Raw genomic sequence first — 18,265 nt, forward strand, 5'->3', positions numbered from 1 at the left:
TGTGGTAGAAAATCGTACATGGGGGACATAAAGCCTGAAACTTAGATGTTATGGAGTGGAATGGTTGAATTCAATACTTTTGGAGAAGTTTTGGGCTATAACAAAAATCCAACAAAATACTAGAATGCAATATAACTGAAGCAACTCAAAGATGATGTTCACACTGACATCAAAATAAGGAATCAAGAGCCTGGGTTTTAGATAGGCAGGTAATCCAAGTGGATAGTAAAGCCCTCTGGAAGAACGGCAGGATTTAGGATTGAAAGTCAATAATTAGGTGCTAAAATCCTCATTGAAGGAAGAGGGAAAATTCTAAAAGATGTTTTTAGCAAGTCCATAGTCATACAAACCAAGATCATTTTCACTTGACATTTCACCTCTTCTAGAATGCTATGATAGAAATGGCTTAATCACTTTCACTGAGAAAATACTATAGTTGGTAACATTTACTGTTTCACACATGTGTTGATGTTCTTAATTACTTTTTAAATTCTGGATTAAAATGAAATTGTAGGGCTAGAGTTGAAACTGGTAGAGCACATACTTAGTATGCCTAAGGTCCAAGATTTGATTCCCAACATCACATTTTAAAAAAAGGCAAATGCATTTTCCTCTAGATGATGAATTCAGTGAATTTTTTCTATCTAGTTGTATCTAGACACAAATATCTATGGAAATCTAATAAAATAATAAACCAAAATGTTCTCTATAGGCACTTGTTCCCTGTTTGATGATTATAGTGATGAAGAATGTGACTATGAGGAGTTCTAACTTAATCCAAATCATGCCATTCACATTTGTCTTCAGTGAGGATGCCTCTCTACACTCAGTCTAAACAAGCAATTTATTCAAGAATAATCAACATCTCACACCTACTGAAGTCTTCCCTTTAAACATCCCATTCTTGGTAGAAATATTTAAACAATGTGGTTAAACCATCATTTTCATCTTCAACTGAAAATGAGCCACGTGATTTTGCCTCTCCTAACGTCTTAGGGATAACACTTGTACACCAGTTATTGAATTCTTTGTAAGATGGTCCTGGGACGGTGCTTCCCAAATATTGCTAAGAATGGCCTGCACTGTTACATAGAGATTCCTGGGACCTGTCCCAGACACACTTAACCAGAATCTCCAAAAGCACAACTAGGGAAGGTAAGCTTTCATACACTTCCCAGGTGATTCTTATTACTAGAGAAGTTTGAGAAACAACAGCCTTACTATGCTTAATCTTTGATCCCACCTTGAAAAGATCTAAGTGACAATACCTTTTGAGTTCTTTCAGAGCTCTTCTCTGCTGTCCTTGTTGCTGTTTTCCTTGCTGTTTCTTTGTTTTCTTGTCCTGCTTTCCTCATTAGCTAACTTTTTTTGTTTATCAAAGTTAAAAAAGGAGTAAATTGTATTTGATGCTATAGCTAATGTGTTTCACAGAGAGGACAAAGGTAAGCAGTTTATTTATATATGCATTTTTCCCAAAGAAAAATCATTAAGTATGTTTTCCTAGTCTAATTGCCGAATTTCATGATTACATTTTAGTACTTAATCTGGGTAAACTGGTAAAAACAAGGGGGGAAAAAAACATAACTTTAAGAGCAAAGAGATAGAACTTCTAAAATCTGAAATTTCAGATTCTTTGAAGAAGCAACCAAACATTCAGCCAATGATAAAGAGAACATGCCCTAACTATGTAAGACTACTATGAATTAGTTTGCAATGACCATAGGGAAAGGTGAAATTGACTTAGATCTGAATTTTTATATTGCTTTGTCTGAAAAGGTTTGCACACCACCCAAGGTCTATGTTCTCTTGAAGACTTGTTTAAAGATCCCTTGTCAGCCCTTTTGCCTGGAGAGAGAAGCTGAGGAGTCTTCATGAACTGTAATTAAAGCTTCAAAGTCATTGGCTTTCCCAAAATGCTAAGCCTTATCCTCCTCCACGTTGTTTGTGTTAGCTTAACAGGGCCACTGCAACCTGTCCCCCTCTTCCTTGCTGTGCTATTGAAACACAGTAAGAAGACCCTTTGAGCCAACCATCTGCTCTTCAATTAAACTAGCAAGCATTTTCTTTTCAATAATTTATTGTGGGCGTCTTTTTGTTTCCAAGTAACTCTTGGTAGAAATTCATGAATTAATTGGGAAAATAAATGAGAAATAAAAAATTTCACTTGCAAGATGGAAAACTTAAGGAATCAAGGTAAGATAACACCACATGGCTTTTTTGTGATAATAGGCGACCCCATATTTTCCTAAACCTTGTAATTTAGGCACTTTCCAATGAGAGTCTAAGAACAATTACAACGGCTGTGGCTATAAGTAAGCATGATGCAAGATTTACTAATAAATTGGACTGCTTTATAATTACCCGTGAAATAACAACACTTGACCCTGATTTATTTTGTGGGCTGCCTTTTTCTCTCCAAACATGTTGAAGTTGATTTTTTTCTTAAAACCAGATGTTTTAACATTTCAAAGAAGATGGATGGAATGCAAACCCAAGACCAAAACTGTTTTAGGTTTGCATTTGTTATTATTGTTATTAAAGAAAGGGCCAGGGTTCTATGCACAATGGAAATGAGCCAGAATTCTAATTTAGATGACAGTGGCCATCTTGAAATTTTCTAAAACAGCTTTGTTTTCAGTTTCTACCAACACAGAAGCAAGAAAATATGAAAACTAAATCAGACAACAAAAGCACTGTTTATCTTGAAGTTCAGTGTGATGTAGTGACAGTCCATTTCTCCTCACTTTATTGACAGGGAAACCTCTTACTGCTTGGAATATGTCATTAAAGATGTTAAGATTTATTAGGAACAAAACCTATCAGCCTATGTTTATTTTTGCAAATATTTTGACATTTTGTCTCCATGTCTGTAATTGACCCCTTTGACAACACAAGAAATTTACAATAACCTGGAAATTGGGAGTTCAGTTTCCAAGAGCTTTCTCCAAAATGAGAAAGGCAAAGGGGCTCCTGTTCCGTTTTCTTGATTGTATCCAGCTGGTCACAGAAAAGCAGCCACTCAGTCCACTGGAGGGCCAGGGCTCCTAGGTAGTGGTTCCAAATGGATAAGGGTAGGGAAAAGGAGGTAAGAGATAAGATAGAAATGCATGGACCATGCTGATAACTGCAGTGACAATAATAAGGGAAGCTGACAGAGTGACATGTGGCAATGTGAGTCTACTCTAAGCCAGAACAGAATGAGCCCTTCCTAAATAACGATTACTTAGGTAATCCCTCTTCACTTGATTAGATCATTGCATTAGTGCCTCATTTTGCTTTATTTATTTATTTTAAATTGATGACCTTTGCTAACTAACCAAGGTAAGTACTTAGGAGAAGTGGATTGATAGGACTTTTCTGATAGCATTCACAGGGCATCGGGTTATAATCACTGGTGTCTAGCTAGCAGAGAGCCCCTGGAGGCACCAAGGATTTAGCACAATATAGCTGCCTGGAGAAATGAAGGCAGGGCTCATAAAATGATGCAGAGCTTTCCTGTTGTTGCTATAGAATCATTGTTTGCCAAATTACCTTGAGGAAAAATGGCCTTCAGAGAGGGTTGTTTATGATTATTTTATACAAAATGGAATGTTGAAGTAGAATGGAAAAATATTTGATTTTTGTATACCACCTTTTGTAGACAAGGCATGTCACAGGACATTATAAATCAGCAATATATTATTCTTGCACACCCTGAGTAGAATAACACAATGGCTAGTACACATTCAGTAGTAATTTCTTGTGGTCCGTATTGCAAGGAAAAGAAATATTGGCCAGAAAATGTGACATTTTTGTTCAATTTAGTGGATCTAATAGAGAGTGATATAGTAGGAGTACTTCTTTCAGTAAATCAGCAAATATTTGGGTGTCTACTATGTGCCAGGCACACTGCTGGTATCGTACCATGGGGAACAAAACGAAGTTCCCAGCCTCATGAACTCGCAGTCACTGGGAAAGACTGAAACCTGGACCATGGAGGCAAGTGCTACAAAAGAGACACGTGGCCACATGAACAAAGTATGACAGGTACCAACTAAGGTAGGAAGGTGAGAAGGCTTAACAGAGGAAGGAGGGAGCACAGCAAACCTTCCCGGTAAAGGAAACAGACTGTGCAACACAGCTGTGTTGGGAGGCAGCTCTGGCAGATAGGACAAACGGAAAGGAAGCCTGCGTGGGTGGAGGCTCAGAGCAGGCAGAGTGCCCTCAGGGTGAGTGAAGAGAGCTGGGAAAGGGCCAGCTCCTCCCGGGTCTTGTAAGCTCTGTTAAGGACCAAACCCCAAGAGCAACAGGAAGCCACTGACATGTTTTAACTGTAATCAGAAAATCCCAGGAAATATGATTCAGTGTTGCTGCACTTGTCAACAATTCAAAAACCCCCCATCTTTTTTCAGGAATTATGTTATTATACATATAATACCATAAAGAGTAAAGATACTCTTTACTTTTATTCAAGTTACAGTTTTGATTAAATAAGTTCAATATAGACCTGCAGCCTAGTGAGCTTAAAATAGCTAGTTTCTCCTTTTGCCCACAAATTGTCTAAATAAGCTTCTTTTGCCACCAAAGTTAGTAAAATGTTCAATATTTTTAATTATATTAATCAAAGAAATTAAAAGGGGTATATTGTGGGGTTCCCTGTATGATTATTTTACAATTTCTCCAAAGCCATTTCTAAATTGTGGAGACAGGCTAATACTTTCCTCTCTTATGCTGATGGTAAAAGCAAATATTTACAAGACAGGCTGTCCAGGAAAGAAATAGAATCCACATATAATCTGTTTTTATTGCAGTGTCTGCTGCTCAATTTTATAAGCAGCTGCTGGCCAAATGTAATTCGAACCCAAACCCAAAATTTTGTGCCTTTTTGTTGAAGGGAACAGAATATTTTGCTTAAATATGTCAAAGAAACTGTTGAGAGTCATTAAGGGCTTTTGGTTGGGTGGTTTGTTTTTTTGGCAATTCGGAAATTCATTTTGAAACAGTCAAGAGAACCATGTAACAAAATAAGAATTATATTGTTATAAAAGCCCAGTACAAGCCTAAATCCGAGACATTGGAGTATGCATTTCCAATCATGAGTAGGTGGCACAAACATGAATCCTACTGAGAAATAATGAGATGTGTGTACATATGAACCTCCTGTGTATCTTTTTGAAAACATATCCCCAAGAGAAAATGACATAAAACAACTTGCAATTAAACTTTATTTGATGCCAGATGAGAAACAAATGTTTTTAAAACCGTAATTTTAATATAATAATTATTTGCTTTGCATGTGCAGACCAGCAGCTTCTAATATTGTACCAGTTCCTTCGCCAACATTTATTTCTAAAGTAACTCAATAGAGGCTAGATTTTAATTGCATTTTTTCTTTTATTTGTATATTTACTCTGAAGGTTATTTTTGAGAAATGCACTATTTCCATTTGACTTTAGAGGTCATGGGACACATAGGCCATTATGTAACCAAATGCCTTATTTGTAGACATTTCATATGAAAGAAAGAAAAAAGCATATTTCTCAATCTGTTATATGTAAATTATTCTAACAAATTATTCTAACACTAAAGTGTGGTTCCTTTTGGGTTTCTGAATAGTGTATCAATTGTTTCCAGGTAGTTCATCCACCAGTTTCCCATTATTAATAGCAAAAATTTTCAAGGGTATATACCCATGAGATAATAGACATAACTTTATAGTCTATAACTCATTGATTAGAAAGGTAACACAATTAAAAGAAACTGTAATCCAGTAATAGTTTTAACATCATTTATATTTTATAATCATAAGAGCTTACACACACACACCTGAAAAGCAGCTCTACAAATGAGTTTGAGATACAGTACTCATTCATTCTAAAAGAAGGGTTTAGTCTTATGTGACTCTGTCAGCTCCTAAAGTCCTTCTAAGGGCCCAGAGCCAATTAAGGAATGGAATGAAAGAGTTCACAGAACACTTGCAAGCAGGTATGTTAGTAAAAAAGTATTTCCATGAACATATATATGCATAATCATATTTATATCACTATAGATTTTAAAATTGCATTATATGCATGATTTTACTTAATTTTCAAAAAAAAACCTATAAAACATTATTGCTATTATCATATGGCCAATGAAGAGACTGGCTCAGATGTGGGTATATAATACAACTTACCCAGGATGACTAAGAAAATAATTATTAAACTGAAAATTGGACTTTTTATCCTTTTATCATGACCCTGGGAATTTGAATCCAGAGGCACTTTCTCACTTACTACATCCCCAAGCACCTTTTATAAATTTGTTTTATTTTGAGACAAACTTTCACTAAGTTGCAGAGCCTCACCTCAAATTCATAACCCTCCTGCCTCAGCTTCCCAAGTTGCTGGGATTACAGGTGTTCACCACTGCTGGAAATTGTTTAAAAATTTTTTTAGCCTTGATGAACCTTTATTTTATTTATTTATTTATATGAGATGCTGAGAATCGAACCCAGTGAGAATCTCAGAATTTGTATGCAGTGAGAGTTGAACATACATGCTAGGCAAGTGGTCTACCACTGAAACACAACCCCAGACCCTGGACAATTTATTTATTTTTTATTTTTTATTTATTTATTTATTTATTTTGCAGTGCAGGGGATTGAACCCAAGGCCTGTGCATGGCTGATTTAGAATTAGCTTATGGTAAGTTATATTTCAGGATAAGACCACAATATGGGGCTGGGGTTGTGGCTCAGTGGTAGAGCACTCATCTGGCATGTGTGAGGCACTGGGTTTCATCCTCAGCAATGCATAAAAATAAATAAATAAAATAAAGGTATGAAAAAATGTCATATCATTTAAAAAGGGACCACAATATGACGAAGTTGGGTATACTTAGTAAGGTTTTCTTTTTTTTTTTTTTTAACTTATATATAGGATCACATATTTGTTTGGGGGAATATAAAATCAAATATCTAAAATTAATGTAGCCATCCTAATCAGATCATAATGGGACTCAGATGGTTGTTTGTAGACATCTCAAAAAGGAGAGAAAGTCACTAAATTTAGATATCACATAATCAAAATTAAGACAAGAGTCTGTGTATAGCAAATAAGTATCTACTTAGTCTTGGAAAAAGGAAGAAATTGCTGTCAGTAATAATATTGTTCATCAACCTCAAATGACCATCTTCTCTAATGTATAATTTGAATGCAGTGTCAGATATATACTTCATAAGCATTAGTTGGGTTTGTGTAAAGAATAAAGCAATCATTGACTATCTCCTTTAATACATGCTACCAGATATAATTGTGAGGAAATTTAATTTTCTAGAGAATTTCTTTTACATTTTTCTTAGTCTGTTGGACAAACATTTATTTAGCAACTACTATTAGTACAGTTCCAGTGAAGGATGCAAAATTCATTAAGACATACTATGGCTTAGTGGGATCTTACAGCCTAGTAGAAATGATAAGATATGGACATGTCCATGTAGGTAGGACTTCATTGAAAAGGAGATAGCTAAGGTGGACCACAAAGGGCAAAGAGGATATGAGTGGCAGATTTGGAGAGGAAACAAATTCCTCACTCAGAAAATGTGATGAGATGGGAATTAAGCATGCTTAGGTAGTGTAGGTAGTTGAATTTGATAGGAATGCAGTTATATGTAAGGTAATCATGGTCACTGAGTCTGGAGAAGTACACAAACCTAGACCTTGAAGGGCACTTAATGCCAGGCTATGACAATTTGACTTTATTCAAAAGGCAACAGAACCTTTAGCAGATGCCAAGCTCACCATCGAAAGAATTGACAAGTCATAGAAACCCAAAACTGATTGACTAGAAACAAAGAAGCCAAATCAGGGAACAGAAAGAGGCAAAGCTGATTTGAGGATGCCTAAGCCAGAGAATGGTGGCACCAAAAAGTGGCTTATAAAAGTGGAACAGTGAGAAATTTTTCAAGACAGGAGAAAAAATGAGCAGGTATCAGCAATATTTAGCTTGAGATGCAAGCCTCTAGATTTGTCATGTAGATGGAAATGCCCAATAGGCAGGTGGAAATTCAAGCCAAGAAACAGAAAGATCAGATCTGGATATACGTTTGGGAGCCTCTGAAAAGAAACTAGATTGCTAAGGGCAAAGGGAAAATATGAACATGGTTGTATTTGGAAATGTTCTCCAAAGTTTAATGTTGTTTTCAAATAGAAATAAATTTGTGCAAATTCTTAATACATAGTGAAGTACTTTTAAAGGTAATTTTCCTGAACTATTTTCATCTTTATAAATTCTAGCTTATAAATATCTTCAACCAATATGTTTGGGTTTTATTTTTATTTTAAATTATTTATTTTTATCTTATATAATGAATAAAAATAAATAACCAGTATAGCGATATATAAACTTCATGAAATAATCCATAAGGTTTGAGATTGTTCACTTTAAAAAATGACATTTTGCATGGGAAATCATGTAGTAAAGGAGATGAGAAGCTGAAAACAGTTTCTGCAACACATCACTTCACAGGAAGTTAAGTTATCAGAGTGCAGTCTTATAGGTAACAACCTATAACCGTACATGGTATATGTCCTAGTTACCATACAGATATGAAAGATCCATTAAGGTTTCTTATCAGCTGTATATGGGTGTCATTTAGGGAGTTTGATAGCACGAAGGTAAACTGCAAAAGCCTCCAGACAATGTGCTGTTATCAGTCATCTAACCTTTGAGTTTAAACAGCCACTATCGGTAGACTTTCTCCTGTCTCTGCCAGAGGACACAGCCTTCCTAAACCATCTAGCTGAAGTTATCAATTTCATTCATTTGTAACATTTTTTTTCTAAATCATAACACTGAAAAAGCACATCAGACTTCTGGAGTTTACAGGACACAGTGCAATATTGTTGATCTACAACTAAACAGTCAGCATATAGCTTATTCCAATATACAGCAATTATTTGGTACAATGAATAGAATAGAATATGGAAGTCTCAGATTTTCAAACTGACCTCATTTATCCTTGAATCCTTTTACAAGGATTTGTACAACTGGTCAAGTTTTCTACTGTTTCATTTCCACCATGAGATGTCTTTAGACAATGCTGAATAAACTATCATGGTTTTTCAACCTCTGCCTAATCAGACTGCAGATCAACCATGCAGACACTCTCTGGGTAGGCAAGGACCAGGGTTAAACTCTGAGAAACTCCATACCAAGTCAGTAGAGGGAAGACAGCCAAAAGTCACATGGGAAAGATAAAATAAAAAGGAAGCACCACAAAGTGAGGGAAGGAGTTCAAAAGGTTTTTACAACAATGAATCAGAGAGTTTGAGAAGTGAGGTACACAGAGATCAGATTTATGAGAAAGTGAATATTTGAGTTGTAAGCCAGGGAATGAGGTAGGGAAAATGGGAGGACATAGAATGTGGTTTACATTAGTAGCTATTCTGAACCAGCAGAACTCTGTGGCCTGGGTTGGCTTCCCATATTAAAGATTCAGTCACAGAATGACTAAAACCCGAAGGCTAATTTCACTTCTATACCAAAGATTATTCTCAATTTAAATTCAAGTTAATAATTCCATTTACATATTCTAATCTCAGAAGATCCATTGAGCAGCCTGTATCCTGTTATTAAAGTTATTATTGATTTATATAGATGTTAACTTCTTTCTGGGCTATAACCACTCTAGCCGTAATTTAAGCACAGAGTTATCACTGCTATTAAAGAAATTAAATTCTAACCCAGATTTATCTGGGATTTCATTCATGCTGGGTCTCCCAATGTGAAATGTTTATTCTTTCGTCCAGGAAGACCAATAAAATCATCATCATCATCATCATCACCATCGATATCATCATCTCCACTGCTCTCTTTTCTGTTGTCCTCATACAAAAATGTCAAGTGCACCTCCTCCCCAAGTGTGCCATCATGGTTTAAGAAAGAGGAACAAAAATCCTCCACAAACCTATCTTATGCCCCCAAAGAATATGACTAGTGATCCTGCCTCCTTTTATGACTGCTTCTGTTTCCAGGATGGCTTCCAGTAGCAATCATTGAGAAGGGTATCACCTGGAGTTGGGCCTTCAGCTAAGAGCAGCAAATTTTACTGCCTTTCCCAAAAGGTTATGGCTTCTGTTTTATGGCACCCTTGATTCTTTAAAACTGACTGGATAATGGACATCATTAGAGAGTATATATACCCTGGAACTATAAGCAACAATTCTCAACCTCAAGGCCATACACACACACACACACACACACACACACACAGGCATGTGTGCACACAGGGCTAGCAGTATTGCTGCCTCAAATATGAATTTAATATATAAAATATTAAATTAATGTGTAAGCAACTTCAGTTGCCACATAATTCTCTGTTCTTAAGAAATTCATACCAGAACACCCAGAAGTTAAAAGATGATGGCCACATTTACTCTTAATCTATACATTGATGCAGTATTTACCATTGAACTCTCTGGTTGACATACACTGTCCATTTGATAATCATAGATCTATGGTTTCACCTTACAACTAAAAAATAGTGTATGATTTCATCAAATATTTGTCATATGTTAAAAATTTATTCTCCATGATCCTATTTGTCATGAACTATAATAAAAAAGGAGTATTAAACAAAAGACAAATCATGCAGGTTTCAAATTGTGTCTAAATAAAATGCACAAACAAGTTTAAAAAATCAGAATATTTCAAAATGAAGAGGATGAGTATCAGTTTTTTTTCTTTCATTGGAAAGATGAATAATTAATATTTTTTAGAACAATTAATCAAGATTACCCAAATATTGCAAAATATACAATTCATAGTCTTATTTTTGCTACCCAGTATCTATGTCAAAATAAGATACTCAGATTACATAGATTAATATTAAGTGAACATACTACCAAAATATTTCTAATGTATTAACTCAATAAAATGTTTTTGTATTTTACTTAACCTTGATATAGTTGTGCTTCTTGTTATTAATGAAAAAAATTTTTTTTATTCCTGTTGTAACAAGGCTAAAACATACATTGAGAACTTTGGTCATTTTTGCAACTTTTGAATCAGATGTGAGACTACATTTAGATCTTCTTTGATCTATGTATGAAATATATCTCTGACTTTCTATTGCTGTTCTATTAACACATTATAACTTAAACAGGCTTCAGTAGCCATAGCTGCATCAAACTCACCCAGAACTTCCAGGTTATGTATTAGTATGTTTTCCATTAATATAACAAAATACTTCAGACAATTAACTTATAAATAGTAAAGGTTTATTTTAGCTTATTGTTTTGGAGGTTTCAATCCATAATGATTTGGTCTTGTTGCTTTTGGGGCTGTGGTGAGATGGGACATCAAAGTGGCAGGACATGATAGAGAAAAACCTGTTCTACGATGACCAGAAAGGAAAGAGAAAGGAAGGGACTGAAGTCCCACTATTCCATTGATGGGCATGCCCAATGACCTAAGACTTCCCATTAAGTGCCACTGCTTAAAGATTTCACCATCTGCTAATAGCACTAAATTGGGGAGTAGATTTTCAACACATGGACCCTTGAGGACATTCCAGATGCAAACTGTGGCACAGTAACATAGTTCTGCCACCATGCTGAATTTGATCAATCCCTATATTACCATTGATAATTACCATATTGGGGTAGCAAGCACTCTTTTCCTGTTCCCAATGTCAGGGTTAAAGCCCTCAGTCTTTCCTTGAAGATGTGCAAATGTTCTCCATGAATATGTCTGAGTGGAGCCTACTATGTTTCCAGATACAGTCTGAAATCCAGTGTTTAAAAGTCTTGAAAAAAGCTATTCATACTTCATTTCAACAAATAAAATCTTAGGGACATACTTAGAATCCATAGAGTTCTCAAAAATAACTATGCAAATCAAACCATAAAGAAAATTTAACTCTAACTATATTCATTCTATAGGTGTTTCCTGGAATGATTCTTTAGATATATTTTCTGTTAGTGTTTAAAATAAAATATTCCCTATACACGGGATAATGCTATTCCAGCTGTTCCAGTTTAGCTTTCTTTCATATTTTCCCTATATTTTAATATTTTTTTACTTGTAAATGGACACAATACCTTTATTTTATTTATTTTTGTGTGGTTCTGAGGATCAAACACAGTGCCTCACACCTGCTAGACAAGAGCTCTACAACTGATGCACAACCCCAGCCCTGCATTTTCCCTTTGATTATTTGGTGATTTTTTTTTTTTTTTTTTTAAATATGGTTGTCTTTATTTTCTTTTTCCTTGCCCAGCCCTATCTAAACATAAAATAAAACTACAGGACTGAAATTAACAACCCATTAAAATCAGCAATAAGTTATGAAAATCATAAAGCTTTTTTTTTTTTTTTTTAAGTAATTAAGGGTAGTTAAATTATTTAAAGTATACAAAGTCCAAACAGCTGGGGTAAGGTCTCCAGGAAGGCTTCCCAGGGTAAGAGAGAGAGGACCAAAGGAAAACCTTGGAGTTTGAAAGACAAAGGGAACACATGACATCAAAGTGCAGGCTAGAAATTTCACTTCGAAGAAAATAACATTTCTGAAAACATTTATAAGAGCAACAATAGCACCTGCACAGTGGGATTGTGAAGAAGACTGCCTGTAGAAAATGGAAGCAAATCTTTACATTAAAATGAGACAAGTGCTGAACTTAACTATGTTAACTATGATAGTGTGTCTACTATGGATATCAGATGGTTAAAAGCTGGTAAAAGGTAATGATTCTAAAAGAAAACAAAAACAGCATTGACCTTTTTTCTACCTAGCCCAGACCTCATTCATTTTGTGCACTATAAAGAGTGAGGTGTGAGATGTTTTATCATTATCAAATGCTGCATCAAAATAGATGATTTTTCCCATGTGTTTTTCCACTATAAAAGACATCTATGTTTACTTATGGACAAGCTTTAAAAAGATGTCATTTTGGTTTTCAACACATATAAACAGTTATCAAAATCTCAAATAAAAATGCTGCCGTGGCTCCGACCTTGGCCTGCTAATCTGAGTGCACAACTCTTCTGACCCATGCAGACACAGGCACGTGGAGCTTTTTCCTTCTGGCTCCCCAATCCTTACTCATAGGCCTTGTGTGATAGAGGCTGTCATGCATGGACTGCCCCATGCAGCCCCGAGGCCATGGGATGGCGAGATGGCGGCTGGGTGCCCTAGTGCTAACAATGCAGGATAAGGTTAGCTTGTTTAGCGTGGAATCCAACAGAAAGCTGAGCTGCATGATGATCCCTTTCAAAAGGCTTCATGGGAGTCTCTCCATTTGTAGAGCGTGAAATGAGTTTGGGTTTGTTTCGTTTTTGTTTTAAAGAATTGATCATCCACAGGCTTCATGATAAGCTATCCCAGGCTGAGTTTTAATAGCTCCTTAGCTATCCAAGATTAATGCCTGATTATCTTTTCTTTACTATAGGTTTTGATTTTGTTTCTAGGGCCATAAAGCTCAGGAAGGGTTCATAACCCCCATCTTTCAATGTGTCTACTCAATGTATGAGCAAACTAGAAAAAGAGGATGGAATCTCCAGTGTCCTCTTTGAAATCAACTAAATCAAATCAAGATAATTCACACAAGTTTTCCATTGTCATTAGAAATTGTGATTTTTTTTCCAATATGAATATTCTGAGTATATTTGTTCTGCTGGGGAGGCTCTACCCCACTTTTTGCTAAGTATTTGCTTAAATACAGGTCTTATGACCCTTTTGTTCAAGTATAGTTTTGTTTAGCTTTAAAGAGGAGACTGCATCATGAACCCAATTTAAGAGATTGTACCGAATTGGCCCAGTGAATATTTTGCCCTGCACTGTTATGTCATGCTGGGTTCTAGGAAGTGAACGAAAGTTTGACACTGGCACTGGAGTAACCCTCATCACTCCCAATACTCTGCAGGCTGCTGTGGTCATCAATGTCACTGATGCTGGTGGTACTTATATTGTCCACTTCTCCATGGGAGAACTCTGTGCTTTCAACATCCACTTCAATCTCCTCTCGCTCTGAATCAGAACGATCTGAAGAAATAGTTGATCCAATGCTGTCCATTCGTATTCGTTCCATCTCTTGAGGACCCTGCAGCTGTTCCAGTCGCCGCTTTAAAAATCTCTGTTCTCGTTCCAAGTTCTCAAGCTGGTGCTGGCTTTTCCTTTCAGCTTCTTCAAGTTTCTTGATGTGTGCTTTGGCTTTATTGAGCAAACCAAGTGTTGTGTGCCTGGTGCAGTCTGGTCCTAGTGGAATCAGAACTTTTAAGCGTTCTAAACACAGGCGCAGATGAGCTCGTCCTTTAAGTACAATTAGTTGAGGTAAGAGTTTTAATGAAAGTTCTTGCCAAACCAATCTTGTTTATCCTCCTAACACGTATTTGTTTTCTCTAGAATGTGCTTCCGGTTCTTTTCCAGCTCATTGTGTGTAGATCTGTTGGCAGTCCTGGTGGTGCTGCTCCCGCTGCTGTGTTTCTGTGCCCGGCTCAACCTCCGTGGGGGCTTTGAATGCTGCAGCCGGGGGTTCGGCATGGAAGGGAATGATGAGGCGTAGCCATGTTCACACTCTCGCTCCCTCCCGGCGCTCCAAAAACTCGGCGGCCTCCAGCAGGCGCTGCACATTGATCATCCTATTTGGTGATTTTAAGGTCTGTATATTGAGGAAATACTGTGTGTGCGTGCGTGCATGTGTGTGTGTGTGTGTGTGTGCGTGTATGTGTGTGTGTGTGTGTGTGTGTGTGTGTGTATGTGTGTATTTTTCCTACTTACCCCCTATGAAGTTGATGTTATATTTTGAACTGGTTTGAGACATCTTGCTTTCTCATAAAAAACTAAGAACAACAAACTACTGTCCTGTCTGCAGCATTCATCCTGAATTTCTTTACTTTCCTCTTCCTTCTTCCTCCCTAGACCTACAAATATTTTTTGAGCTATCACAATTACAGATTTAGATCCAGAACATATCCAAAAATTCTTCCATCAATAGACTCTCCATCCACATTTTTCCTGTATCTGAAATAACATACTTTTTAGTCTGTGCAGTGCACAAGGCACTACCTATAAAAGGATTTTATTCAAATTATCCAAAGCCTGTTCATTTATCAGACTACTGTCCACACCTCACAAAATGAATAGCAAATGGCCCCCATTTATTTTGAACTGATAACTTGGACTAAAAGTTATTGACTTCAATGATAAAAGGCACAGAAAATTCCCACACTGCACCACCAAATCCCAACCTGGGAGATTTGTTCTAATGTTCACAGGAAACCATAAATTTTAGAATACATTCTGCCCCATTGACTCATATTTATAATGTAATAATACAAGGTTTAAACAACTCTCTATTCTCCCAAAAGCATATTAAGGATGCATAAAGCATCTAAAATTCTTAAGAAAAAGTCTTCTCCCCTGATACCAAAAGCATACTGCCACTGGGTTTTGGTTGTTATATGTGGAGGAGGGGGGGTATTTATTTATTTATTTATTTATTTATTTATGTTGGTACCAGGGATTGAACCTAAGCACACTCAACTGCTGAGACACATCCCAAGTCCTTTTCCTTTTTTATTTTGAGACAGGGTTGCACTAAGTTGTTTAGGGCCTCATTAAGTTGCTGAGGCTGACTTTGAACTTGCAATTCTCCTGCCTAGTCTCCTGAGCTGTTGGGATTATAGGCATGTGCCACCACATCTGGCTTATTTTTGACAAGTGCCCTCCAAACATATATGTTTTCCCCAGAATGCATATTTACCCCCAAATATCCTGAAGATATAAACTTGGCAAGAGAAAACAGAAGGGACTGTTTACATCTGAAGAAAGTTTTCTATTTGTACACACAAGAACTTAGTCCCCATTACCCATCCACTTTCTCTACTCCAAACCTTGAAATCTTCTCCTTTGCCTACTCTCAATCCTTAACCCTATAAGTGATTATGAAACCTCTGGGCCTATCACCATATTTACACCCTTAATATTTAATTTCTTGCCAGTTCCTTTTTCATCTTCCCTGGTCAAGACCTCCATCATCTTTCTTAACATCTTAGCAGAATTCTGTCACCAGTCTCCAGGTTTCCTCTTTACTATTTGAAAAGAGATTTGCCTGCAACAAAATTCTGAACCTGTCACTCAAAGTTAAAATTCTCTGACAATTTTCTCTTGTCTGTTCAGCCAATTTGAATCTCCTCAGAAATAAGGAAGAGCACCCTCATCAATCTAGCTTTTGTAGATACAAAAGACTCACGTCTTCCCTAACTTTTCTCCCATCTCCCTTCCCTTCCTCATCTGGGGCCCTAAAATGTTTTTTCACTTTATCCTTTTCCTGAAATGCACGTACCTCCCACAAAATCTTACTATTTGGTAAATTACTAATTTATTTGTACCCTACTCTCATATTTATTACACTGCATAATGATTGTTTATTCTCCCTCAAGTATAAGAATTCCTTAAATTTACACAATTCATCTAAAACCTCTTTGGATTATATTGCTTACTGGTGCCTCAAAAATGTTCAATTAAAGTTTATTGAATAAATAGAAGATCAAATCCATGTTTGAGAAGTTAGAAGTTTTTGCACATAAGAAAATTAGACTTTGAAATTCTCACCATTTTCCTTTCTCTCACTTCATCTGTCTTTCCCCTTTCCTGGAACATGGTTCCTTGAAGCATGTTCCACCATCTCCAAGCTTAAACTTCTCCATTACTAGCTGAATGCTACCCTCAAAATTCCCAACTATTTCCCCCATTCCCTTTAATTTGCCTTAAGATGTCTTTCAGTTTAAAGACATAACTATATATTGATCATCTTGTATTTTGTCATCTTGTACTGGTATTTCAATTTTCCATTTCAACTATGAAGGAATAGAACTTTTTTCCAATAGAAATGATCTTTAAGCTAAAAAGTGGTGGGTCACTTACAACAATATACCTATCTATTAAAAAATTCCATGGTAGAGACAACCAAGTTTAAAGACAATGTCATGACACCTTTAAAAAGAGCCATCTGGTAAATTTCTAATTGTAATAAGGCAATTATGCAAAACAATAACTATTAGAATATGCCAATGTAGTAATCAGGTCTTGAAATAATTTTATTTTGATGATTTTCACAGTTGGAGAGACAGCTTTGATTTTGACAATTTTACTTATTTCAAATATCAGGAATCATATCCATTTATCAATAGCTTAAGAGTTTTAGACGACTTGAATTGTTCTATATATAATCCAATTAGCCTGACTATACTATCTATAAAAGGAACATTTCCAGTCATAGGTTATAAAACATACAAACATAATTATTACTGTACAATTCATTCCATTTGAGGCATTCTTTCCATTCTGCAGGATTTTGTTTGTTTGTATTTTGTACCAGGGATTGAACCCAGGAGTGCTTAAACACTGAGCCACATCTCCAGTCCATTTTCTATATTTTATTTAAAGACAGGGTCTCACTGAGTTGCTCAGGACCTTGTTAAGTTGCTGAGGCTGGCTTTGAATTTGCAATCCTCCTGCCTCAGCCTCCAGAGCCACTGGGAATATAATTGTGTGCCAGCAAACCTGGCCCATTCTGCAGTTTTTAACAGCAGAACATATTTAGTTCTATTGTTTTAAAGCAGGATCATCACCCTCTTTAACCAGATGTTTCTATTTTCAGCTTAGGAAGACTTTCCTTCAGAAAGAATCAGCATTATCGGTCATCATGATCACTAGCTTTACTCCATTTACCTGGGTGAAAGATTTGACAGACACTCAAATCCACTATATTGCTAAATCATCTGCAAATTCCTTTCCTTTCTTATAAGAAGGGGATTAATCAATCTGGTTAAGTTCAGAGATTGAATTCTGTCTTTTCTCCTTTTGGTCACTTTAAACTGTGCGTATTGTGGTCTTTGCTATAAATCAGTTTTACCAGCACCAAGCCCACTTTTCAATTTTCAGAAAATGTCCCCCTATTCAGAGATACGATTGAAATGCCTATAATTGTACATACTTAAAGAGTTGATTGAAAAACTACAGAAGACTTTTGCTTGAAAAGTCTTCATTTTCTCAGAAGCTTAAAGCACTTTGTACCTCACAAATTCTGAAACATAGTCATTCAAGTTAATTAATGGTCATGGCTGGCAAGGTTCCAGGGTCTGCGTACCATCCTGTCCTCCTTAGTCCCAGCCCCTAAGCTGACTGTGGTAAAGGCAACCACTAGATGTTATCCACCCCCAGGCGCCACACCCTTCCACCGCTCTGCAGTTAAAACTATGATCAGCAAACTAAAATTACCATGAGGTTTTTCTCTTCTTTCCT

At 36.3% G+C, this 18,265-nt stretch overlaps 1 protein-coding gene across 1 annotated transcript; it reads right to left on the reverse strand.

Moving 5' to 3' along the window:
• Window positions 1–12,275: 12,275 nt before the first annotated feature.
• On the reverse strand, window positions 12,276–14,597 carry LOC306663832 (max-interacting protein 1-like; the record flags this gene model as incomplete). Its single annotated transcript, XM_079144405.1, is given in 3 exon segments — window positions 12,276–14,267; window positions 14,345–14,545; window positions 14,547–14,597. Coding segments are annotated over 3 exon segments (702 nt in total). The 3' UTR covers window positions 12,276–13,817.
• Window positions 14,598–18,265: the final 3,668 nt, after the last annotated feature.

Source organism: Sciurus vulgaris (genome assembly GCF_902686455.1).
Source record: "Sciurus vulgaris genome assembly, chromosome: 6".
In the NCBI taxonomy this organism is placed as follows: Eukaryota; Metazoa; Chordata; class Mammalia; order Rodentia; family Sciuridae; genus Sciurus; species Sciurus vulgaris.